The 24,194-nt window shown below is 38.7% G+C and overlaps 3 protein-coding genes across 7 annotated transcripts in view; 2 read left to right on the forward strand and 1 right to left on the reverse strand.

The window, feature by feature from the left end:
• The window catches only part of creb3l1 (cAMP responsive element binding protein 3-like 1), a 35,945-nt gene extending 25,064 nt beyond the window's left edge, over positions 1 to 10,881 (forward strand). For both annotated transcript variants that reach the window (XM_038719432.1, XM_038719430.1), the window contains exons 7-13: positions 427 to 573; positions 900 to 958; positions 3,511 to 3,579; positions 5,456 to 5,558; positions 6,387 to 6,549; positions 7,505 to 7,673; positions 7,758 to 10,881. In XM_038719432.1, the coding sequence (XP_038575360.1) occupies positions 427 to 573; positions 900 to 958; positions 3,511 to 3,579; positions 5,456 to 5,558; positions 6,387 to 6,549; positions 7,505 to 7,673; positions 7,758 to 7,794 (747 nt within the window). In that variant the 3' untranslated portion in view covers positions 7,795 to 10,881. The remainder of the gene's footprint in view (positions 1 to 426; positions 574 to 899; positions 959 to 3,510; positions 3,580 to 5,455; positions 5,559 to 6,386; positions 6,550 to 7,504; positions 7,674 to 7,757) is intronic.
• Positions 10,305 to 16,215, reverse strand: harbi1 (harbinger transposase derived 1). 4 transcript variants are annotated; one of them, XM_038719441.1, is made up of 7 exons: positions 16,140 to 16,215; positions 13,630 to 13,795; positions 13,329 to 13,531; positions 12,796 to 12,883; positions 12,491 to 12,698; positions 12,220 to 12,395; positions 10,305 to 11,195 (listed from the first exon to the last, which is right to left on the reverse strand). In XM_038719441.1, the coding sequence occupies exons 2-7, from the start codon at positions 13,792 to 13,794 to the stop codon at positions 10,995 to 10,997; spliced, it is 1,041 nt and encodes a 346-aa protein (XP_038575369.1). In that variant the 5' UTR covers position 13,795; positions 16,140 to 16,215; the 3' UTR covers positions 10,305 to 10,994. The 4 variants fall into 4 exon arrangements, with proteins under 4 accessions (XP_038575369.1, XP_038575366.1, XP_038575367.1 ...); XM_038719438.1 differs by lacking the exon at positions 16,140 to 16,215 and adding an exon at positions 15,027 to 15,169; XM_038719439.1 differs by lacking the exon at positions 16,140 to 16,215 and adding an exon at positions 14,765 to 14,863.
• On the forward strand, positions 15,085 to 23,912 carry atg13 (ATG13 autophagy related 13 homolog (S. cerevisiae)). The gene is made up of 18 exons (XM_038719443.1): positions 15,085 to 15,225; positions 15,995 to 16,075; positions 16,385 to 16,465; positions 16,614 to 16,733; positions 17,013 to 17,059; positions 17,760 to 17,900; positions 18,107 to 18,147; positions 18,578 to 18,674; positions 18,891 to 19,001; positions 19,379 to 19,469; positions 19,628 to 19,726; positions 20,057 to 20,140; positions 20,832 to 20,941; positions 21,100 to 21,238; positions 21,378 to 21,455; positions 21,612 to 21,719; positions 22,487 to 22,615; positions 22,720 to 23,912. The coding sequence occupies exons 2-18, from the start codon at positions 16,007 to 16,009 to the stop codon at positions 22,795 to 22,797; spliced, it is 1,623 nt and encodes a 540-aa protein (XP_038575371.1). The 5' UTR covers positions 15,085 to 15,225; positions 15,995 to 16,006; the 3' UTR covers positions 22,798 to 23,912.
• Positions 23,913 to 24,194: the final 282 nt, after the last annotated feature.

Here is a 24,194-nt window from a genome sequence, read left to right on the forward strand (position 1 = left end):
GTGTCTGGCCAATGTCTGTCTGATTCATCAGCTTTTCTCTGAACAAATGAATCACATTTGTACTGATGTCAGTAACAGCACTGTTCAACATGAGTGAAGAAAGAAGGATGTTTGAGAATTTGCTGTTTTCTTTACAGATTATTACAATGTCAGGTGTTTACAGCAAACTCAAACAGCTGACTCTGTGAAAGCATCAGGTCCACTATTTTTCTCTGTAATCTCTTTTCTCCAGTGAGTTTGAAAGCACGCCAACGTGAGTAATCACACACTGAACCTCTGGAGAATTTAGTGAATTAGTACATCTCTTTATGTAGAAGCTTGTTCAAAGGAAAAGCTGATGAGTCAGTTGTCTGCGGGGTTTATTTTAACATAAATAGTTTATAATGGTTGTAAACATACTGATGCAGTGTGTGTTTCATGGTGCAGAAGCTCCAGGGTTCAGGACCCCTCTTGCTGACAGAAGAAGAGAAGAGGACCCTGGTTGCAGAGGGTTACCCGGTACCTAACAAACTTCCTCTCACTAAGAGTGAAGAAAAGGCACTGAAGAGAGTCCGACGGAAGATTAAAAATAAGGTAAGAACGCTCATCTGATTTACCAAAAAATATCAGCTATTTACTGAATCGGTGACTTAGACCCTATTCTGAGAGAGAAGCAGAGCTGAAATAATCAGTTTAGTGGTGGCATTTTTCTGGCATCTATAAGCTCATGAAATCAAATCGATGATGAAACAGAAATATTAATATTGATGAACAAACAGGATTCAAAACATGTACGAAGGCTGCAAATAAGCTCCATCTGAGCACATTTATTTCAGTACCCAACCCTGAGAAAAGTTTGTAAAATCACTATTTAAACGTAAACGAGTAACCTGCTGATATTTTTCTGTTTTTTTACCCAGATCTCGGCTCAGGAGAGTCGGAGGAAGAAGAAGGAATATGTGGAATGTCTGGAGAAAAAGTAAGGCTTGGAAAAATGTCCCCATTTTTTCAGTCCTTTTCCACTCATTTTGGTTTACCTTTGTATCTGCCTGTCTTTTTGCATTTTCCAAACCCTTTTTTCCCCCCTCATTATAGTCCCATCAAACGGTATCAAAGTAACCATCCTACAGTATATCAGTGGACATAACTATAACCAGAGCTGTCAGATTTCCAGATGATTCAGAACACTTGAAGACACACACAACGGTTGATTAATTGATCTCTAATTAATCCAAAACTGAATTGATTCAAATTCTAGATGTTATTGGAAAGATTCCACAAATCTCAACCTCTGACTTTACCCTGCTGTTAGTGGCATAGTGACAGACGTTTGCTGATGTTTCTGTCACAAAATCTCATGAAAAGACCAAAACCAACAATGTGTTAAAGCCTCATTATGCATGCACTGAATCAGAACAAAATAACAGAATAAGTGTTGTACTTCAACCATTTCCATGCAAGTCCAAAAGCTGGTTACATAGTAATGTTAATGCAATGAATGAATACCTTTCTCTTCAAGTTTTCTGAGCCGTCTAACAATGTATTTAAAGTGGTGCATTTGGTCCAGAAGGCAGTCATGATGGCTGGCGAGTTGAATCTAACCATAGGCTTTTCTTACACATAATTGTGTGTTCTTTATGTGCACCACTGGCACAGAAAAAAACATAAAAATGCGACTGATAAAAAAGAGAGAGTTGTGTAACGCTGAAGTGAACTTGGCAGTTGAAGTTTAGTTAAGAGGCCGGTTTTGTATTTAGAGGTTTTCCCAGCTGCTTTTTAAGCTGAGTGTAGTAACAGATACACAAGCTCTGAAGGGAATTAAATTGTAGGCAGCAAACCAGCGAACGCCAGCAGAGTCACAGGTCCTTGTGGGGTCAGGTAGAAATGCCCAGATGAACACGTAATACTTACAGAATGGATTTCATCATCATAAGTTAACAGAAACTCCTTCCTCTCTTCTTTCCTTTGCTATCCTGGCCATTCCTTGATATGGCAGGACTCCAATAACCTGCTGAACACATGGGTCAGATTCCCTGACAGGGGGAGTGAAAGAGAGAGGGAAAATGTGGGCTGGCTTTGATGTCGCTTTCATAGCAAAAAGTAAACTGGTGCAGTCAGTTTATTAGTCCCCAAAGAGGTTCATACAGGTGGTAACCCTGTTAATCCCATTAGAGCAGAGAAAGTGGTGTGCTCTCTTGTGCTCTTTATATCCTCTTTGTGTTTATGTTTTTTTGGGGGGGACGTGAGGACAGGATTATTGGAGGAACCCTCAGAAAGAAAACAGCAGGACAACTTGCAAAAAAGGGATGTGTATGAATGAGCCGTATTCACACCGAACATAAGAGGAGATCAGGAGGATTATGAGCAACAAGAGTACAAGATTAAGGAGAGGTTTAGTTGATAATAGAGATCAATAGGATTAGCAGTTGATGACAGGGAGAAAAAAGAAACAGTGGGATGAGGGGGAGTTGGAAGGAGAACATCTTTCATGGCGCAAATCCATTTTTGAGTTATGTGCAATCTTATCTATAGGAGAATTTAAATGTGAAAATGAACTTAAAATGTCATATATGTTTCAGTTAAATAAAGTTAGTTTAATAAAAGATAGTGTGCCAAAAGATGGCATCACATTTTCTAAATAATTAAAGTATTCGTCCACTACAATCTTCACTGAAATAAGTATCGCCATCATGGTTGTACGATTGTTAATTCAATAAACATGATGTATCATGCATGTTGTATATCCACTCCATCCAAGGGTATACATTTCACATATTGGTTTATGCAGAGCATGGAAAGCATTAAATATGACTCATATTAGCTAAAAAAGAGTAATAGTTGTGTATCCATTACTAAAAAATACCAGTAAGTACTTTACAATGTGTGTCACCAACCACAAACTTAGCTTGACAGTTTGATGGTGTATAATAGAGTGAGATTAACCTGTTGAGCCACCAACAAATGTTTTTGGGCCCAACCTGTCGCATCCGAGGTCCAGTTAAGTCCAGAGCACACAGCAGACTACACATGGCAGCTTCATTCAATGCCTACAGACCCATAAACCAACCAGTGCTCAAACGCTGGAATAATCTTACCTGGCCCAGGTTTTATGTGTCACTTTATAAAACACATTTACAAAGGGAAATATACCATGAAAGCACAATATAAACTGTAAAGAAGGCACTGCCTTGGTTCATATTATACTTGAGTGGTACAAATTTCCATTAAAAAAACTCGAATTAATCAAATTATGTGTAACTAAGTGACACAGTGAAGTGTAGGCTTTTGGGACGCTTGGAGGTCTGGGACCCTGTGGCAGTTGCCCACTTTGCGCCGTTGCTAATTCAGCCTTGATAAATGGAGCTATGGACCTGCAGTGAAGCCTCACACTGGTCTGTTCCGTCACTGTGTATGTTTGCTTCCTCAAAGGAAGAAAATGATGAAATCAGAGCTCAAGTTGTGTGTCCATCTCTGTGTGTGTGTGTGTGTGTGTGTGTGTGTGTGTCTGTGTCTGTGTCTGTATGTTATCAGGGTGGAGGGCTACACGTCAGAAAACAGCGACCTGTGGAGAAAAGTAGAAAACCTGGAGACCGCCAACAGGTAAGCCTCGCACACACACAGACACACACACACACTGGCTGACATTAGTGTCTTCTTGCTGTTGTGTCTCTGAACAGACTAAAGCTGTTGTGCGCTGGCTCCGAACACTAATCACGCAGACTCAACATTCTCGTAATGATGTTTGGATTATCATCACCAAAAACAGCAACAAGATGGCAAAGAATGTAGCTTGATAAGCCGGGAGTTGAATGATCTGTGTAGCAGCAGGGCCGGAGAAACTGACGCTCATTTTTCTTTAATCTTTCTTGGACAAATAAATAACAGTTATTATAACTGCAGGAAGGAAAAGTTGGACTCAGCTGCAGTCATGTAGTCTTCAAAGGCTAAAGCACTCCACTGTAGGTTATACATACTAGTATTTATGCTCTGTATGTAAAAAACTTTAGTCTGCAGTTTATATGCAGGGTGTTACACTGAGACAATTATAGGAGTCTGAAAAGAAATTTGTCTGCCTCACCCAGCTCCGTTTGTCTCCTCTGTTATTATAACAATATGAAACCAATCTGCTATTATCCTGGAGTGGGTGGGTAGGTAATGTGGGGTATAGGGCTGATGGATGGTGGTAGTGGGGGGGTCTGTCTCTACGTCTGTCTGTCTGTGGCAGCCTCAGCCTGTCATTAAAGCTGCGAGTTAACAGTAGCTTTCATCATGGAAGGCAACCCCCTCCCTTCCCACAACACACACACACACACACACTGATGAATATGTTAAACCACCACACAGAGGAACAATGAGTTGGCACAATCTGGGGAACATGAGTCAGCACGCTCACTCTCACATAAAGTCCAGAGTATGTGCAGGTCAAAAAAACCCAACTTGACTAAATTTAAGCTGCTAGTTCCTAAAAATGTCCCAAATGCAGTTATTAGTGGTCATTTTGTTCTCCATGCAGTGGTTTGTCTTCACTGCATGAACACTCACACACAAGTGGGTTAGTGCTACTGGTTTATTAGCTGTACAATGTAGCCAGATGCTCAAACATGGACTTTCCATATTTGTTTATGAGTCAGATCAGAACATTGATAATAACTTCGCCTCTTATGTGTGCAGTGCATGTACAAGCTCCCAATATGTCAACCAGCATGTCATTTGGAAGAACTGTGTATTTAAATCAGCAATAACTTTAGCAGTACATCACTGTGGTTTTATATCAAAGTCCTGTGTGAGGGATGCTGGTCAGTATCATCCCATATAAGTTTATTACAGCTGGCAACTCGCAGTTTAATCGTACAATCTGGTGCATGTCACAGACTTCAGCATGGAAACATTAGATGTACCAACAGGCCGACTCACTGCTTAGTATATCCCACCATGAGCATCTGACTGACAGATTGACCAGTTTTATTGTCTGGTTTGGTTTCTAACTTATTAAATTACTAACTCGCTGGGGGGCTGGTTCACAGTGTGTTCAGCAGTAACCGTCTCTCTGTCTCCACTAAGTGGTCAGAGTGTGTCCTCACAGCCACTGACAGCTCATACCATCACAACCCTGCTCTCCAGATCCCATTAATATACTGTTTTATAGTGGTTTTACTGTTTTTTTCTACCCAACTCTACTCTTTATGTACTATGGCTACCTGACAAACAGGCAACAGGAAATCAGGTGGATAAAGTTTACTTTAATGTACAATCAACCAAATACTGAGAACCATACAAGATGTGGGAATGAAGACGCTGTGGACACAAACATGTCCATTCATGGGGGTTTTCCTGCCCTGAGTTTAACCTCTCAGGCTCTGCACAAATCATTAGACTCAAACTCCAACAAAGGTTCTAATCCTAACCTTGACCAGCTGTAAGACAATATCAAAATACCCCTGCATCCTCTCTTTTCTTTCTGTTTCTCTCTCTTTAGGTCTCTCCTACAGCAGCTCCAGAAGCTTCAGTCACTGGTTTCAGGGAAAGTTGTCCCCCGCTCTTGTAAAATGGCCTCAACTCAAACAGGGACATGCCTCATGGTAAATATTGTTGTTATTATGAAGCTCTTCATGCACATACATTCTGATATTTGTGTCATTAAAGTGAGTTTATTTACAGCTGGACAGTGTATAATCAAATGTTACATTCAAGAGAATCTATTTAATTAGACTCTAACCTCTTTGTTTCCCCTTAAGTTGTTTTAAGGTTGTAAAATGAATCTAATGTACGTATATTCTGTATCATCTTGTTCCAGCTCTTCCATTGAAGCTCTGTGAAAGTGTCCATTTAAAAAAATTATTCTATACACAATATCCCTAAAATTCATTCTGAAATATTTTGTGTTTGGAAACTTATTTTTCCACATTTTTATTGAAGTTCTGGTGGTTTGGAGCAACGTTTTGCTGCACAACATATGTTTGTAATGACTGGCTGACCGGTGGCTTGCTGCTTGTTGAGTTGGGATTAAATTCAAGAAATTGTTTTGTTTTTCATTTCAAATCGTAAATACTTTTCTTCTGGTCCCTGGAAATGCATAATAGTCCTATTAAGCTATAGTTCAAGCTGTATACATGTATATTGTAAACATGTGGTGACAACTGTGGACAGTTTTGCCTTTCTATAAATTAAAGAAACAGTAAAGTTTGACATTTTTGTTATATGTGGATCTTATTATCTTATCTTAGATACCATAAAAGCACTCAATTACGTGAAAGGTCTTATGTATTTGCAAACATCTGTAAATAATTCTAAAATAATTACCTTTAGCTATTCATTCATGTTATGTTTCTTCATGTTATCTCCTGAACTGTACGCCTTTCCTTTTAAGATTATTTATTAACATGTTTTCTTCCTCTCTCTCTTTGCAGATGATGGCCGTGTGTTTTGTCCTGGTGTTGGGCTCCTTCTCTCCCTGCCTCTCCCCCCTCTCCTTCCTCGCTGACAACCCATCTTTGTCCTCATCCTCCTCTTCCTCTAATCCCTCCTCCTCTCCACCTCTTCCGTCAGCGGACCTCTACGCCACCAGTCAGGGTAGGTCTGTAAATATGTGACCTAATATTCAGCATTATTATAGAAATGGTCATGGTATTGTGGTTACGGTTTTTAATGCACCCATAAACTTTCCTTTTGTACTTCCCCTTGGCTCACAAGGATAAAACTAAAAGCCCAAAGATTCATCATAAAAATAATAAAACAAGTTTATAGAGTGCAACAGTCTATAATACAGATCACAAAATGCTTTTTTGCAAAGTTATTTCTCTCAGTGACAACTTGTAAAGAGGACAAAAGTATTCACTTTCATTCTTAGGCGCATTCCTCTTCACTATAAATTCACTCTCTTCAATCGTGTACTGTTGGGAAACCCCTTTTGAAACCAGAAGTTAGGCTGTCATCACGTTAAGTACCACTCCTTTGTGCCAACAACCATCCTCTTGAGTGGTAAGCGAAAAAGTCTGCCAGACTGACTGTACCCATCAGGGGCTGAAATCCTACCCTGCGAGTGGCTCCTAGCGGCTACAGGGTTCACAACAACATAACATACAAGTAATAAAGTACAATTGTGTGACAGTGTCATTCATTTCATTTCTTGTGTACAAGTGGTGAGTTTGGAAAGATGGTTGTGAGTGAGAAAATGTCATCGGGCCACTAAAATCATCATTATTCTTTACATCACCAGCTAATTTCTGTTTGTGTCAATGTACTTTGTGATGACACAAGATGTCGGTCAAGAGGGAATTTGACCTGACTGTAAATATCCAAAGTAAATGTCACAGAAACAGGGCCAGTAGCTGCAGGCATTTCTTTCATTTTAATCTTCGGAAAAGGGGAATTCCCTTTAATGACATGGTGCCTGATAGCAATACCTCCACAAAAGCTACCCTAATATTCCCATTAGGTTATGGACTCCAAAGTTACAAAGAATTTACAGTCCACAAAATTAATGATTTTGCAGTAAACCAGTATGTGTTTATTGTGTGCATTGCAGTCCGTTCGCGCAGCCTGCTCTTCTACAACGAAGGGGCTCCACTGGAGGAGAGTTTAGCGTCATCAGAAGGGGAGAGGCTACAGTCAGAAGGCCAGTCCCACATCCAGACCAGCCGATACACAGCTGACGCACACGGCAACCGGACAACTCGGCCCAAGTTAGACCAGAGGTAGAAAAATATATTTATGTAATCTTTTTATTTCAAAAACTTACTGTCCTCTCAACATTAACAAAGTGCCTCTTCTCTCCTCAGAGAAACAAAACCAGACGGAGCCTCTGAGTTTTTCTGACACCGCTTGACCCCTAAAAAGCCCATAACCTCCAGATTCCTGAACTCAGCGGGCTTCATATCATCATCCAACTAGACCACAATCTACAGTCAGTCAGTTGACCAACATCCCTTTTGTCTACATGGCACTTCACTTCTCTGCTTAAACAGACTCTGCTATACCTGAATATACTTGATTTTAAAGGGACCATCTTATTTGAATTTCCATTTTTATTCAAATTAAGTATAATTTTAAATATCCAACTAATCTATTCATGTTTAATTTAAACAATCATGAATAATATTTTGTAGTTCACAATAAAAACATAAGGCCTTAATTAAAGAACCACTAGACTGTATATGGGAACTTCCAGAACACAAACTAGTCAGACCATTGCCAAGAAGAGAGGCAGATATGAGCCAGTTAAGTTGTGATGATGGGAACAGACCTAAAACGGTTTATTAGCAGCCTTTGGCTTCCAGGATCGTCCTGTCACAATAAATGTTGCATTGCCAATTAGAGAGAAAGCAAGAGCAAGGAAAGAGCTTTATGGAAAATGTGGTTTTAATGTTGAGAGAAAAACTGAATGATACAGTTTGCACCTTTTCACACCTTGTGAACATAAATACACATATATATGTAAACGTGGCAGACCTTTACCGTGGGATTGTAGTTCATGTTAGCACAGTGCTCGCGTTTTACCTCCTAGGCAGGGCTTTCATTTTAACCAATCACCATCATCATATGTTGATAAAGGGCTGCAACTAACAATTATTTTGATTATAGATTAAACTTTCTGTAATGTTTTTGATTAATCAATTAATTGCTTAGTCCACAAAATGTCAGGAAAAAAAAAAAAGCCTGTCCTAGTTTCAAAGAGTATAAGATGACATCTTCAAATGTCTTGTTTTGTCCAAAATCCAAAGATATTTAGTTTACAATTGCTTGGTAACTGACTTAATTCATTAATCAGTTATCAGAATAGTTGATTAATTTTCTGTCAATCAACTGATCATTTCAGCTCTGTGTTACAGTACATAATTAGTGAATACAACACTCGTTGCTACTAACATGTTAGAAAACTAGACACTCTAGTGTGAAAATAAACACATCCTTTTTAAGATAAAGCTGTGCTGTTTTAAAAGTGCCTTCCACTCACTTCAGTCAAATATTACCAACTTGGCCTTACACCTAAAGGCCACACATGCAACTATGAAGCTGGAAACATTCACTCTAAAAAATCAGGCTGTTTCAGGCTTTTTGAGGCCCTGAGTGAGACATTTCTTTTAACTGACCATGAACTGGGTGAACGCTCAGGAGGTCTTTCATTTCACATTGCTGTGGAAGTAGTTTGGAGGAAAAGCAGTAAGAGCGTAGCGGCTTTACCTTTTGCCACGAGCTGCCTCAGTTTGAACTACTCCCACAACAGTTGTGTAATGTGTGAAATTAACAGTTACACACAACATGTTTGATTATTCCATTTTTGAAGTTAAAATGACTGAAATTCTTTATCACTTTGGGGGGAAACCATATTTTCACATCAAGGGACTGTTAAATGGGTCCTGACAGAGGTTGAGAAATATGACATAAAAGTATTTTTATGGAATTAAAAACTGTATATGTAATATATTTGCAGCATAAAAAAATTTGCATATTGAATTTATGCAACAAAAAAATAAATACTGAACGTTTAAGATTAGTTTATCTTATCGTCTTGTTTTTCTAAATAACGTTTACAAAAATAACACAAAAACACAACTTATAATATATTCTGAGCATCAAAAAAAGAGCATATTTATTTTATGCACAAAAAAAAGGGAATCGTATGTTATGTGTTTCGGCATTTAGGATGATGCGAAGTTTTACATTATGGCGTGTAGTTCACAAGCCGTTTCATGGAGTGTGAAACTTTGACATGATCTGTTTGTGTCTTTAACTGTAATACAGTGTTTTATGTTTCACTGCTGTCGCGTGAAAACCGCAGGCCTTTTCTGTTCAGGAATTAAAACTGCCATTTGCTTTGTACAATTGAACCTTAAAAAAAATTTTTACCCTTCAAAAAACAAAATACAGTTAATCACCAACCACAGTAAAATTTAAAAATAATTTCTGTCATAAACTCATCCTGTGAGCTCATACCTAGCAGCGGAGGAAATATCGATAACTCATGCGACAGCAGTGTATGTTGTATTTATTCCTGTTTTGTAGAAAGTGTGTATATATTCGTGAAGCCAATCAGGGACTAATACATTCCAGGAAGTACTAGCTTTGTTATCGCCACAATTTGAAGGAACATCAGGACATTTACAAAAAGTCTTCATTCCTTTACCACTATTCTGACAATGTGAGAAAACCCCCACAATGTTGCGCCTGAAAATGACAATTTTAAACGTCACGGTATTCCTTCAAATTAAAAGCTATGAAACAGACATTTAACTGTCCCAGTCAAAATCCTTGATGAAGTAATTACTTATAAAAACACTCAAATCCTATTTTCATCTCCAAAACATTACAATTAACACAGATGTTCTGTTCTTCTTATTTCTCTGTTTTATTTTGTGTCCCTCATGAATACACAAACTGCAGCCCATTGCACAAACCCTGTCATTCTCACCCGTAACAGTCTTAATGCACCCGTGTACATAAACAATGACAACTTAATGTGCAGTTGTTGTAAATAAGGGCCTCGTTTTTGTATTGTGACATAGTCCAAGATTTTAACCTGTGGAATCATGTGGGAAAGTGAAAAAATATATATATGAGAAAATCAGTGGATATTTGGGGAAGGAAGATGTAAAGTGGGGAGGGATTTAAAAAAAATTTAAATAAAGGAGGGTGACTTTTTCCACTTGTAAAGAAACCTGGATAACACTGCAGCTGCACACAGTTTGAATAGTTGTAAAACACCAAGGGCTTCATTATTATGAATGTTTGAGAGAGAATAATCAAGCACTTTCCAGGGAGTTCAGTTATTTGAAATGTGTTTGGGTGTAATGTTGTCTTGGCTTGTTGTATAGCGTCTTGCATGTTCCTCCATATACAACTATGTTATCTTAGTGTAGTCAGTAGAGTAGAAACAAGCAAAATATTAAAAAACTGCATCAGCAACGCTGTGTCCGTCATCTCTCTTGCTTGAAATGTAACTTTTACATCATTCATTTGCTTTTCTGTGGTCCCAGTTTTAATATGAGTCTTGATTCCACTTTGACCTCGACAGCAGTTTAGCTGAAGTGTTTGAGTATGAGCTGTTTTCGGAGCTCCTCTGCCTGGCTGTCGCGGTCCTCAGGTCTCTGTTCGAGGCTCTCGGGCTGCTCCAGAGGGTCGGTTCTCTCCAGAGTCCAGGCGTCTAACCCGGACTGCAGGGAGGCGTTGTGAAGAACACAGCAGGCCAGTAGGATGGATGAACTCCTCTCTGGAGAATACTGTAGAGAGGAGATATGACAAGATAAAGAGATGAAGGTCGGCCTGTTGTTATTCGGTTTATTGTCACAAAAGCAGAGTAAAACTTGAATATTTGATTTTAGCTTAGCTGGCCATGGTGATAGGGCAACAGCACTTCCTCTTTGGATGCCCAAAATAAAAATGCATAAATTTAATTGATTTGAAAATTCAAGTAAACTGATTAATGTGTTTTTAACTGGGGTATACTGGGGTATTATCTCAGATTTAATTACCAGTGTCATACAGGAGGCTGATGAAGATAAAGGTCTGCTTAAAAAATCTGATCTTGTTGAACTGCCCTGGGAACCTTCTACTAAAGGTTAATGTACCTTAAACATTTTCAAAGATTAACTAAACTCTGGAGGAGAGAATGATACTTAATTACTTTCTGGACAACCTAATCCTTTTCTTTCTTTTTAAAAACTGAATGAGGGAATCTTTTTCTTTGTTTGCTACAATTCATTCACATCCCAAACTGTAATATATATTGGTATATATTTTACACCAATAATTGAGTCCAGTTAAGTCCAAACTCTTCTTTATTGGATGTGATTGACAAATACAATTTGGACTCATACATTCATATTATTCTGGCCAGTGTGGTGCAGCTTTTCCCCTTGTAAAACAATCAATGACTTTACATTTAGTTTTTTTTGTAACTTAAATCAATCAAGAGGCTGAGTTCCTGATTCAGTGTAAATACAAATGAATAAACTGTACTTAATTTGTAGTTGGGTCTGAGTTCTTTTTGGATCAGAAACCATCAAGAATGTGTAAAAACAAAAGCTAAATGCATTCTGTTATGTTTATGGAAATTCATGTGTTTGATTTATAGAACAACAATCATCACTGATGATCAGATTCCTAATATTCGTAATATTCCACACTAGAATAGAATAGAAATGAGCCTGCTAGAACAGATTAAAATAGGATAGGATAGAACTGAGTAGAGTAGGAAAAGATAAACTAGAGAAGGATTGAATAGAGTAGAGTAGGGTAGAGTACCTGTAGGTATCCTTTGGTGCCGTCCAAACACCTGAATCTGGTCTGGATGGCTCTGAAGGTTCTGTCCACTATCTCGTGTGTAGCAGTGTGGGCCAGATTATATCGAAGCTCTGCCGGGGATTCTGGGCAGTCGACCGGGGTCATCAACCACTTCTTTAGCGGGTACCGACGGTCACCTGTGAAAAAGAAATCAGGAAAAGGACTTCACTCCTTTTCTGGACATTTTCAGACTTTACAAAATTACGTAGGGAGACTGAAATCCAGGTCTCACCCAGCAGCCAGCCCTCCTCAATCTCCTGCAGCTGTTTGTAGAGAGCAGATCTTTCTAGAACCTCGTTGTCTTTGAGTCCACCTGGCCAGTGGGTTTCTGCGCTGAGTAACAATCCTCTGGCATTACAAACCAGCTGACAGCCCACAGAGTGAAACCCCTTTTTGTTCACATATGACGAGTCTTCACTGTTTGGGGCTTTGATGGTCACCTGGAGACGAAGGGGAAAGAATATAGAGGACGGACGAATCAGTTAGGCTGTCACCTGAAGATATAGTGTTTAAAGGTTTTAATGTAATATAATAAACCTGAACGCAGTCCAGCACCCCCAGAACTCCTGGGAATCCTGCCACCCTCTGAAACTCCTCAAAGGACTGCTCTCTGTTGGAGGGACCTCTGTTTGGAAACATTGTTATTGTGCTTTTACTTGCTCTTTTTTAATATTGCTTGCTATTGTTTTTAATATTTTGAATTAAGCTTAATTTATGCTTCTTGCCTCTCCATAGTTATCTCACTGCAGAGATCAATGGGGTTTTTGTGAATGGACAGTTTATTGGCAATATACTACAATAATCACCATTTTATTTAATAATACTTTAAAAAAATCATCAATTACTGTGAATGACTCATTTACATTAACAAAAAGTTGTATGTTTTGATAAAACAAGTACAGGAGGAGGTGTGACGTGGTATTTCTTCTTCACCAATTTACTAATAATCAGTTGTTTAATCTAGTTATGTGCCTGGAACTTATAACACAAATGGGGTCGGCCCAGGTGAACTAAAACTCTCCTTTGCTGGAAGGTAATGGGGATTTGGGGAGAGTAGCATGATATCATACCCGATGAACGTGATGAACTGGGGAGCCTTCTCCACCAGGGCTCTGGTCACATTGGACACACATCTCGACATTGATGCCTGGCTGATCCCTATAGTATCTCCCATAGATGTCTGGAACGAGCCAGATGTGTAGAAACCCAAAGCAGCCAACACCTGGACCTCAGGACTGATGGCTCTGGACCGCTGGGTACGTCTACAGAGAGCCTAACACACAGAATTAGATACAGATTTTTAGAAAGGCATTTGGAAGAAATACTAAATTGCATGTGATTATTCAAAACAGAGGATCAACACATATTCACCTCTCTGAGTAATTCCACCAGATACAGGATGAACTCTCTGGGGAAGCCAAATTGTGTGAGGAGGAAATTGTCTGAGACAGAGTCCAGGTCAAAGCGGTCCAGGGTCTTGTGGCCTCGACCATGTAAGAGTAGATCACAGTCCAAGATGGCTATAGGGATTGCCATGCTGTGGGTAAAAATACATATAAATGAATAAATAAAGTAATTAAAGTAAAGTATTTTCATGTTAACTTGGAGACCTCACTTGCTAATTTGTAATGGAAACAGTTGCTAGTGGAGGGTTAAATACACAATAGTGATAAATAATGTTTTACTGTTAATGCAGAAGACAGCATTTTCATTTCAAGGTAGAAAAGCACTGTATATATGGTCTAAATGGCTTACTTTGGTCCAAATTTGGTTTGGCTTTGGTTTAAGCAACGTGAATGTATTGTAATGTATTGTGTGAATATTCACACATATAGTAGTTGTAGTTTATTCACCTTTACTCAACAAATATTTGTATTCGGTAAGTTCAAACCATTAAATATAATTTTTAGATGCAATGGCAAAATTAGTCTGCTGGAATAATTTCTAAACACACAATACTCAAATTACTTCAACTAAAGAGATTGTCTACAAAAGAGTTTGTCACTGCTGAAAGTGGTTTACAATCACTGTTTCGAGTTTTTATATGCATCTCTAATGGGTTGGCTATAGGAATAGGATGTTTGATCAATAAATAACGTTAATTTACACAAAACACAATCATTTCCACAAATACTTTTTTAATGTAACGTATCATTAATTTGTACACCCCATTAATGCTGGAATCCACCAATTTTGTATAAATTACTTTGAAAGTATATATTTCCCATAGTTATTATAACAGTTACCTCTTATTGCAGGGCCAATATAGCCCTGGCCTGTGTGGAAGGTTTGACTGACATTATCGACAGTCATTCCTGTTGTAGTTGAATGAAGTCAAGTCAACGTGCTAACTAGCTAACTAGCGTTTGAGCTTTCCTACTTTTTGCTAAAGTAGGCGTCCGTGTGGAGACGACTCTAACGTTGTTAACACACGTAGCTGAATATCTGTTAAACGAACATTAAAACATAATAAATGTAGAATGCATTACTAAGGAAAGGACCTTACCTTTACAAAAAAAATCATGCAGCATTTATCAACCAAAACAAGCCACAGGAACACATAACTTTTCATGCACATTCGCAGATTCGACACAGTAAGTGGCAAATGTGTTTATGTTGCTACAGATTATCATTTTATAGTGAAACATTGTCGTTTCGTTGCTCACAAAAATCGACTTTGTTTTGTATAGTCCTGCCTAAGTGTGTTGTCTTGTTTTGTCTTGACTGTATATTTTACAGACGTTCACGAAACATATCAGCGAAAGTACCGTTGCGAGTGTGCTGCTATCCAAAATGATCCAAACACGTCGACATGGAGAAGATAAACAGAAAAGTAGCACAGCCGCTGTTGACGTTGTGTACATCTGAACTGGGCGTGTAAATGTTTAAGAAACGCAGCGCTGCGTGACATCTTTATTCAGCTGATTCGTATTTTGTTGAAGCTACCGTGTTGAAGGAGAAGCTAATGTAAGTGTTGCTGTTTTGTAATGAAATGAAAGTGCGTGGTATTTAGCCAGCTAGCTAACATTAGCCATCGGCTAAAGCTAGTTGGGCAGTGAGTCGACTGTCCGGTGCCTGTGCCTCCTCTTTCTGAACCGTAAACGTTAAGTAATTATCGGTCAAATGATGATGTTGTATTTTTTTTTTATTTACCAGGTGGTGTAGTGTATAGTGTAAAGTGGTTGTCAGTGTCTTTAGTTTAACGTGACCTCAAATTCGGACAGTTTCACGTCAACGCGGAGGCCTCACCTGCTGACTTGTAATAGAAACATTTGCTACGTGAAGTGTTAAAAAGCAAAACAATAGTGATAAAAAATAGTGATAAGTGTTTTACTGTTAATACAGAAGCCAGAATTCTCATTGCAAGGTAGAAAAGCACTGTATATATGTGGTCAAAATTGCTTAATTTTTTCCAAATTTGGCTTTGCTTTCGTTTAAGAAATGTTACGTTAAAGAGTAAATGTAACGTTAGTGTGTGAATATTCACACATATTGTAGTTGTTATGTATTCCCCTTTACAGAGTAAATATTTGTATTTGGTAAGTTCAAACTATTAAATATAATTTTTTGATGCTGTGGCAAAATTAGTCTGCTGGAATAATTCTTACACTCACAATATTCAAATTACTTTAACTAAACAGATTTTCTTCAAAAGAGTTTTTCACAGCTGAAAGTAGTTTACAATCACTGTTTCCCGTCCTATCCATCTGTAATGGTTTGACTTGTTTGATTGCAGGGTCTTGACAACATGGACAGTGGCCTGAGTCCCCAGGATAAAAAAGACTTGGACAAGTTCATTAAGTTCTTTGCCTTGAAGGTAAGAAGCTGGAAGGCTGGCATTCATCTTAGTTGGTTTGTTTCCCAAACATGTTCTCACGTACCTCCAGTGGTATCTGCCAATGCAGATAGTTTTGGTTTAATTTGTCCAGGTACTTGTCTCTAATATATCTTCCACACCATTACAATGGAGATATATTTTTAGTTGTGGTGCTCACAGTATTGAAAAATTATGTTTAACATAATCAACAACCATTTTTCATGTCTTTTCCCAAACGATGTTGCTGTTGCTCTTCATAAGTTTCTGCGCAAGCTGTTGAGAGTTTGTTTTTTTATTTCCTGTTTGTAGACTGTCCAGGTGATTGTCCAAGCTCGTCTTGGAGAGAAGATATGCACTCGCTCGTCCTCCTCACCTACTGGCTCTGATTGGGTAAAATAATTTTGTCATTCTTTTACCTTTTGCTTTGTGATGATTGGTTGAATGTACAGTTCACTGTTGATCTCTACAATGTAGTAAGTAGTTTGGATTGTTGGTCTAAGTTAACATTTAAATAATTTGTGTTATAATTTTCTTGTAGTTTAATTTGGCCATCAAAGACATCCCAGAGGTGACTCATGAAGCCAAGAAGGCACTGGCCGGGCAACTTCCAGGCATTGGACGTTCCATGTGTGTTGAGATCTCCCTAAAGACGTCTGAGGTAAAATCTCCCTCAACCTCTCCTGCTGTCCATTTTCTTCTTTTGTAAAATGACTTTTCACTTTTCACCCACAAGACTTGAAACTGTGCAGGGACTTCAGCTCTGTTGAAATGTAACAATTGACTACTTCAGGCAAAGAATACATAAATGTACACAATGGCACTAGAGTTCCATACATTTGAACAGTAAACAGACCATTAATTAACCTGTTTGTTTGTAAATCTTTCAGTCCAACTTAATGTCCCTAAATTGATCTTTTTGTTTCTCTTTCTCATTTAGGGTGACTCAATGGAGTTAGAGACTTGGTGTCTGGAGATGAATGAAAAGTAAGTGGGTTTTGCTCTCAGTTGGGTTTTTAATTGGTTATGAAAATTAAGAAGTGTATCAGTGCTGCGAGCTTGTCTGTGCCTCTGTAAAGTTGAGCAAGCGAATAAAGGAGAAGCACAAAAATGAAATCACAGCTAGCAGTTTTAATAAAGAGTGCTCATACTGACAACATGTGTCAGCTGCTTTAAGTTATAAATGGGTTACTTTGTTTCTATTTCTGTGACATTTTATAGTTGTATCACATCTCATGTTTCACATTTGGTGAACTGCTTTTAAACTTTTGTTCCTGCTAGAGATGAAGTGAGCATTGGATTATTTCTGGAAGAGTTGAGCATGTACAGCTGATTCTAATCAATAGTTAAATATAAAGTTTGTGGGTGTATATGTCTATATAATTTTAATAAGTACATTTTAGGCAGTTACTAAAGTGCTGCCATTAAAAGATTTGTATCTCTTAATGGCAGCTTTGTATCTCTTAAATAAAAGTGTCTGTCTTGTGGGATTACATCAGACTTTTTTTCTGGACAGACAGTTTTATTTAGAAGGATGTAAGAAAGCAAAAAACAGAAAAAAGCTGCAAACAACAGCTACCATGTCCAAAATGTAATTAACTGCTGAGATATTTAATTATTCAGTTGCATTTGAAATATCACCACACTGCTGAATTAAACTTATTGTGTTGTCTGTCTCTACTTGGAGGTGTGATAAGGACATCAAGGTGTCGTATACAGTCTACAATCGTCTGTCTGTCCTTCTGAAATCTCTGCTGGCCATCACCAGAGTAACACCGGCCTATAAACTGTCTAGAAAGCAGGGACACGACTATGTCATATTATACAGGTGAGTTGACTCCAGGCTACACCAGCTTTGATCCGTCTCCAGTCTGTCTGCAAACAGCTGATCCGGTTTGTGTTTTCAGTCTAATCAACTAAACCTCCTTTTTTATCAGGTCTACAGGAACATTTGTCGTGGTTTTCGTTCTAGTCTGTTACATGTATTGATGTATGACATATGTTTCTACCTGTTTCTACCTCTCTCATGCCTAGGATTTACTTTGGGGAAGTCCAGTTGGGTGGATTAGGGGAAGGTAAACTAAACTCTTTTCTTTGCTGACATGTCTTAAATCACTGAAAATGGCTCAGGAAAGACTTTGGTCTAAAAGCAACAGGAACCACAACAAAGCAAAGGTTTTACACTGTGATGTACTTACAGTATGTGTAAAACCTTATAGGTTAAGGTTCCAAAGGACTTATGAAAAAATTATTTTCCAGTTATTTATTCCTGAAAAGAAATGGAGTTTAATTATGTCTCCTTTGCCACGTAAAAAAGTTCCTGAACTGGTCAGGAAAACAATGTAATATTAATTATATGCTTTTAATAGTCTCAGATCACATCTAAACATAATATAAAACACAAAATATAGGATTTAACATGAAGTGAAAGTTATAACTCATGTAATAAGTGCATTTGAAAATTTGTATTCTTGTTTACTGAGGGTTTGTTGTTTGTTTGTTTAGGTTTCCAAACAGTGCGTGTCGGTGTTGTTGGCACCCCTGTTGGCACAGTCACACTTTCATGTGCTTACCGCACAAACCTGGCATTCATGTCCAACAGGTAATTGACACACTACGTATAAAACAACGGTCTTATTACAAAGAAAATTATAATTTGCTTATTTTAATTTGGAACATTTGTTGATATTACATAACATTTTAATAATGGAAGCAATGCTTATGTATTTAAAAGATTTTGCTTTAGTGCTTCACTACTCTGTTGTCTAAACAAGTCAAAACTGAGCATAGCTAACTGTTGAAATGTCGTCTTCTGCAGACAGTTTGAGCGCACGGCTCCTATCATGGGGATCATTGTGGATCACTTTGTGGATCCTCCCTGCAGCAGCCAGCGTCCTGCAAACATGGGACACCCCTGCAACTACAGGTAGCTACAGAAAGCTGTGAAAATGAAAGGAACCTATCATTTTAAGATGAAAATGCTGACGTTATCTGCCCACAGCTCCACTCCCCCAAGTTAAACGACCACCAAACACACAGTCGAGTCTTAGCGTTGCCACAAACAATCAAGAGCTTTTAGTTGACGCAATTCCTCCTTTTGGAGGTCACACTGGATACATCAGCTCTTGGTGACTTTGTTTGCCTTTTTAAACTTTATTTCTGTTTGGATTTTAGGTTGCCTAAAAATAACTTAATTTAGTGCACAGACCCTGCCTCAGATCTGTTTATCTTTCTATAATATAAAAAACTGTGTATGCATTCTTTAAAGAAAAAATATAAAGGTTGAATGTGTTTGTGTCTTCAGAGCTCCGATGACGAGGACGGAGGCCCGTTTGCAGGGGTTCAGGACTCGCAAGAAGTCTGCACCACCTCCTTCTCCACCTCCCCTCCCTCTCAGGTAAGAGGACGCGCACACCTGCTCCTCTTTACGGTCTCTTTTTTTATCTTGTGACTTCCTCTCTTCATTTTCATACCTGCTTTTCTCTCTTTTTTCTTACCTGTTGTCCTTTTATTGTATGTTTACCTGCGTATGTGTCTGTGTCTGCAATAACTCAGTGTGTGTGTACACTGAGTCCCTCGCCCTCTAAACTGTCTAAGCCCCTCCCACTGGACAGTCTGCAGCTTCCATTGGCTCCGGGACTTGTCACTCACAATGTGAGTCTTTACTGGCCACTGTGAGAGTGTGACTGTGTGTGATTCACCTTGAAACTGCACTGAATCACTCAGATTTCTCATTTGCTTTGGGGTGTGTGCTGCACCTTAGTGTGTCAGAGCTGCATCAGAAACCTTTTTTTTGTGTAAAGGTCCATCACATATTTCAGCGCAGAACTTAATGCACTGTTGCTCCTGTTTGCTGTATATGCTCACTAGATCTGCTTCATCATTATGTTTTATCATCTCGGCAGTTGTAAACCATCTTGAGCACGACTCTAATTAACGCTCCAACGTTAAACCTTAAATCTAACATTCCTTCTGTCTCTGCAGCTGTATGCTTCCAGGATATCTTATCAGCCTCCAGCTCTAGCAGGAGCCGCTGAGCTTTGTCACCCTGTTGCCAATCAAAACCAGGTGATACACCAATCAGTTCATGCCATTTTCATAGTGACCTGACGAATAAATCAGTTTGGCTGATATTATTGACTGATTTTCACATATACACAGACATATACAGATACATTTGTGACATGTCGCCCAGTAGGTATCAATTATTAACAACTTATCAACTATTTTTAACTAATCTTACAAATTAAATAACAAAGTTAATTCATCACATTGTTGAAGAGTGAAACAAAACTCTCATACGGACATGAAGCACTCATGCTCGTCGATTTGCAACATGCCCTACACTCTCCTAATATAACCAGAGATATTTAAGGAATAGACACCTTTGGATGAATGAGGTGGCAATCTCTGATGGCTGACAAATTCATATCATCATCCAAACAGACCGTTAAATACATAGTTTGTCCACCAGAGAACACTGACAAGCTTATTTATTACATTTTTCATGTCCTACTCTGTCTTAAAAAACTAATATTGACAGATATATTGTTAGCAGATAAAAAACTCATATCAACATCTGGTTTAAAACTCCAATATTAGTCAAGATAAAAACATACACAGTACATGATAACTACTAATACACGGAGCTACTGCATACCATAAGAAGAGCTGTGCATCAATAAGATGGTTCATTTATTTTTCTCAGAATTTTCTGTTTAGTTCTTTAGTCTACTATAACTCTTTTACTCCTCCTCAGGTGTTGCATGCTGGGAAGGAGGGCGGGGTTGTTTTGGTTCCTGCCCACCCTCCTCATGGAGCCGATGCCAATCTGACAGCAGAGCACTCCTCCAACACGCCTGGCAGCAGGTAAATCTCTCCTCAGCATCTTCATATCGAGCAACTTTTTTTTTTTTTTTTTTTTTTTTTTAAGCATAAACCTCCCCATACTCTGAAAAGTGTCTTCAGGTCTTCATTTGAACTTGATTAAATTTCGAGTAACTTCGTGTCATCATCTCTCTCCCCAGTGGCGACGACGACGGCCTGTCGCAGAGTGGAGAAGCAAGGAAGGATGAAGGGAGGAGTGTTTCTCCCTCTGACCCTGTGGAGTCTCTCAATGCTTTTACAAGGAAAATCGGAGCCTTCGTCAGTAAACCCAGTGCACAGGTAAATCTGATCTGACACGCACACGCGGAGGTCTGCTTATGCTGTGACTTGATGATTTGAAACGCATGAACTTAACAAAAACACTCATGTTTGCATTGCTTAAAGAGTACACTGAATTTAGCTGTGTGTGCGTGTGTAGATAACAGCAGCCAGTCTTGACCTGCCATTCGCTGCATTTGCTCCCCGAGGCCTGGACTCAGAGGAGAATGATCCCATGGTAACTTACTGTGCTGATGATGATACAGCAATATCTTTTCTCATCCAGTAGAATACTTTGCTTGCTGTCATTAAATGGACAATATGTTAAAAGTACTCGTTTTAGGTTGACACAAGTTTTCTACTGATGGGATATTTTGAATGTGTGTGTGTTTAGGTGCAGCCTCCAGACTCTCCTCCTTGCCCGTCACCCCTTCAGGCCAGCCTCCATTCTCAGGGGTCAGAGGGGTCGGGGCAGCAGGACGACTTTGTCATGGTTGACTTTGTATGTAACTATTGCTGTATTCTATACATATCGTACATACTAGATTTTATGTATTACATTATTTAGATTTGTATATTGTTTATGATATATATTTTATATCTCCAGCGTTGCATAGAATAATTTATTGACATCTGTGCAGTTGGTGTGTGTGTGTGTGTGTGTGTGTGTGTGTGTGTGTGTGTGTGTGTTTTATAGTTCTGCCCACACACGAGAATATATTAAATTCTAGGCATTAACTTTCGGTCTAAATTACTACTGAAAATACAAAATAAATAAAAGTTAATAGTCTTAAGATTATCCTTCTTTTTTTTTTTCCAGACCTGTAAAATCAGTTTGTGTAAAGATAGGTCTTTTGTGGCCAACTGACATTTGCTATTTATTCTCAACTGGAGGAGAATATTGATACCACTGTCACGTGTGTTTGCTAAATATGAAGCTACAGATGTTTAGCTTAGCTTAGCTCCACCTACCAGCCCTTTTACAGTGCTTTTAATTAACATGTCCCATCTTGTTTAATCTGTACAAAAAACACAGCATAAAAAGTGCTGCTAAGTTATGTGCTGGACTGTATAATGAAATGTTAATTAGTGAGCGTCAGAGGGGCTGGCTGGCGTATGTGTATAAATGCTCTTCTCATCCAGTTAACGGCAAAAAGCAAACGAGCATATTGCTCAAAACTATTCCTTTTATTTATTTTTTTAAACATTTTAATTAATTCTGCAAGTGTCAGTGAAGTTTAAACATCGTCTTTCTCTACCTGTCTGCAGCGCCCAGCCTTCTCGAAAGACGACTTGTTGCCGATGGATCTGGGCACTTTCTACAGAGAGTTTCAAAACCCTCCTCAGCTAACCAGTCTCTCACTACACATCAGCTCCCAGTCGATGGCCGATGACCTGGTAATATGCTTCTTTTAAACTAGGGGGGAATTCCATAACAAACTTCTCACTGTAAAACTTAATGCAAATTAGTAGTAACAGGGATTTGTATTGTCTGTCTGCAGGACTCACTGCCAGAGAAGCTGGCCGTTTATGAGAAAAACATGGACGAGTTTGACGCTTTTGTGGACATGCTCCAGTAGAGAATGAGTGATAAAGGACTACATGTGTGAAAAGACTAAATGGCAAATGAAACTAAATCGTGTTTCAATGTGAAACTCCACGTTTCCTCTCTTACCTTCCTGTCCAGCATGTACACCTCGCTTACCAGTTTGTACAGATCGTCCTCTTCACTGTAAATACTGTATCTTCCTCCTTGACACTGGCATACAACCTTCTCTGGTCTGGTAGTGTTAATTTAAACTAAAATCTTTATTTTCTATGTGGCACAAATCCGTTCTATTCGTCAAGTGTTTAATCAGGAAATCAGATCATCATGTGACAGCCATGCAATTTAAGGACAGACTACCTGTTGATGCACCCTGCTGAACACTACTAGCCTCTGAAGGTTTCCTCTACATCATCGCCCTTCTGATCATATGAAGCTAAAGGTGAAAGTAAAATGCACTTAGCCTTACAGTGGATACTAGAGTGTTGTAATTAAGAAATGTCCAGCTTTGTTCTTACGACAGTCTTGTTTCAGAAGCAGTTGCTCAAAGGCACCTTGAAAGTGACAGGCCTCATTTATTTACCCTAGCCTGGTGTTCCCAGCTGGTCTGGGGATTTAAACTGCCAACTTCAATGTTCAAAAATGACCTCGGTGGAATTTAAAGTGATTTAACTGCTGACTTGTTGTGGAACTACACTCAGTTGTCACGTTATATAACAGTCCTGCAATAAATTCTATGTTCATAAAGGTTCAACTGTTTATGGTCATTTGAGGCTGTTGAATTGTGTTATACTGAGTTGTTTGTAATATTTGTCTGCTTGTTTAACAGTCTCACTGGCCACAAGCTAAAACATCAAACGACACAAACCCTTTCAACAAAAACTGACGACCTCCATGAAGGCAGGATTTGCTGCTGGGCTGCCATTAGACTGCACTAGTTTTAGCTACCTAATACAGTGTGGCAACTGAGTGCATTTTCCTTAGGCTGTACAACGTGCATATGTATATTTTGGGGTTTTGTAAAAGTTCGATTTCCAGCTGTCTACAGAAGACACCAGGCAACTATCCATGACTGTTTGAAAGCTTTAAGCTTTTATTTGCTGTTGGTCTAGATGTCCTAATAAAAGCATGGCTGCTCTGTTGAAACAACTGCTGTCTGTCATACCTGCGGCCTCATGCAGAAATTATGTATACACCATTAGAGGCACAGTTTTTGAATGAGCTAGGCCATTTTTCCACTGCTTACGGTAAACTAATCTATTGGCTTTTTGACTCTAGCTTCTTATTTAAACAGACAAGTATTTACAAAAACCTGTGGTACCGCTCTTTTAATCCAAGTTAAGCCAATTTAATGATTTTAGCTTCCAATGATAATGAAAACGAGAAGTCTCAATGCTCTCGTTTAGACTTCCTTTTGAGAGCCCGATCTTT

This window comes from Micropterus salmoides, unplaced genomic scaffold, assembly GCF_014851395.1.
Source record: "Micropterus salmoides isolate LMB-PRFRI ecotype aquatic unplaced genomic scaffold, ASM1485139v1 Ms_hic_scaffold_1, whole genome shotgun sequence".
NCBI classification, from domain to species: Eukaryota; Metazoa; Chordata; class Actinopteri; order Centrarchiformes; family Centrarchidae; genus Micropterus; species Micropterus salmoides.

Excerpts from the sequence above, each read along its gene's own strand:
- harbi1 (XM_038719438.1), bottom strand. The coding sequence starts at position 15,169 with ATGTCACGCAGCGCTGCGTTTCTTAAACATTTACACGCCCAGTTCAGA. Across the intron at positions 13,796-15,026 it reads ATAGCAGCACACTCGCAACG|CATGGCAATCCCTATAGCCA; the intron begins GTACTTTCGCTG and ends TTTTACCCACAG. Across the intron at positions 11,196-12,219 it reads GCACCAAAGGATACCTACAG|TATTCTCCAGAGAGGAGTTC; the intron begins GTACTCTACCCT and ends TCCTCTCTACAG.
- atg13 (XM_038719443.1), top strand. The coding sequence starts at position 16,007 with ATGGACAGTGGCCTGAGTCCCCAGGATAAAAAAGACTTGGACAAGTTC. Across the intron at positions 16,466-16,613 it reads CACCTACTGGCTCTGATTGG|TTTAATTTGGCCATCAAAGA; the intron begins GTAAAATAATTT and ends ATTTTCTTGTAG. Across the intron at positions 22,616-22,719 it reads AGTCGATGGCCGATGACCTG|GACTCACTGCCAGAGAAGCT; the intron begins GTAATATGCTTC and ends GTCTGTCTGCAG.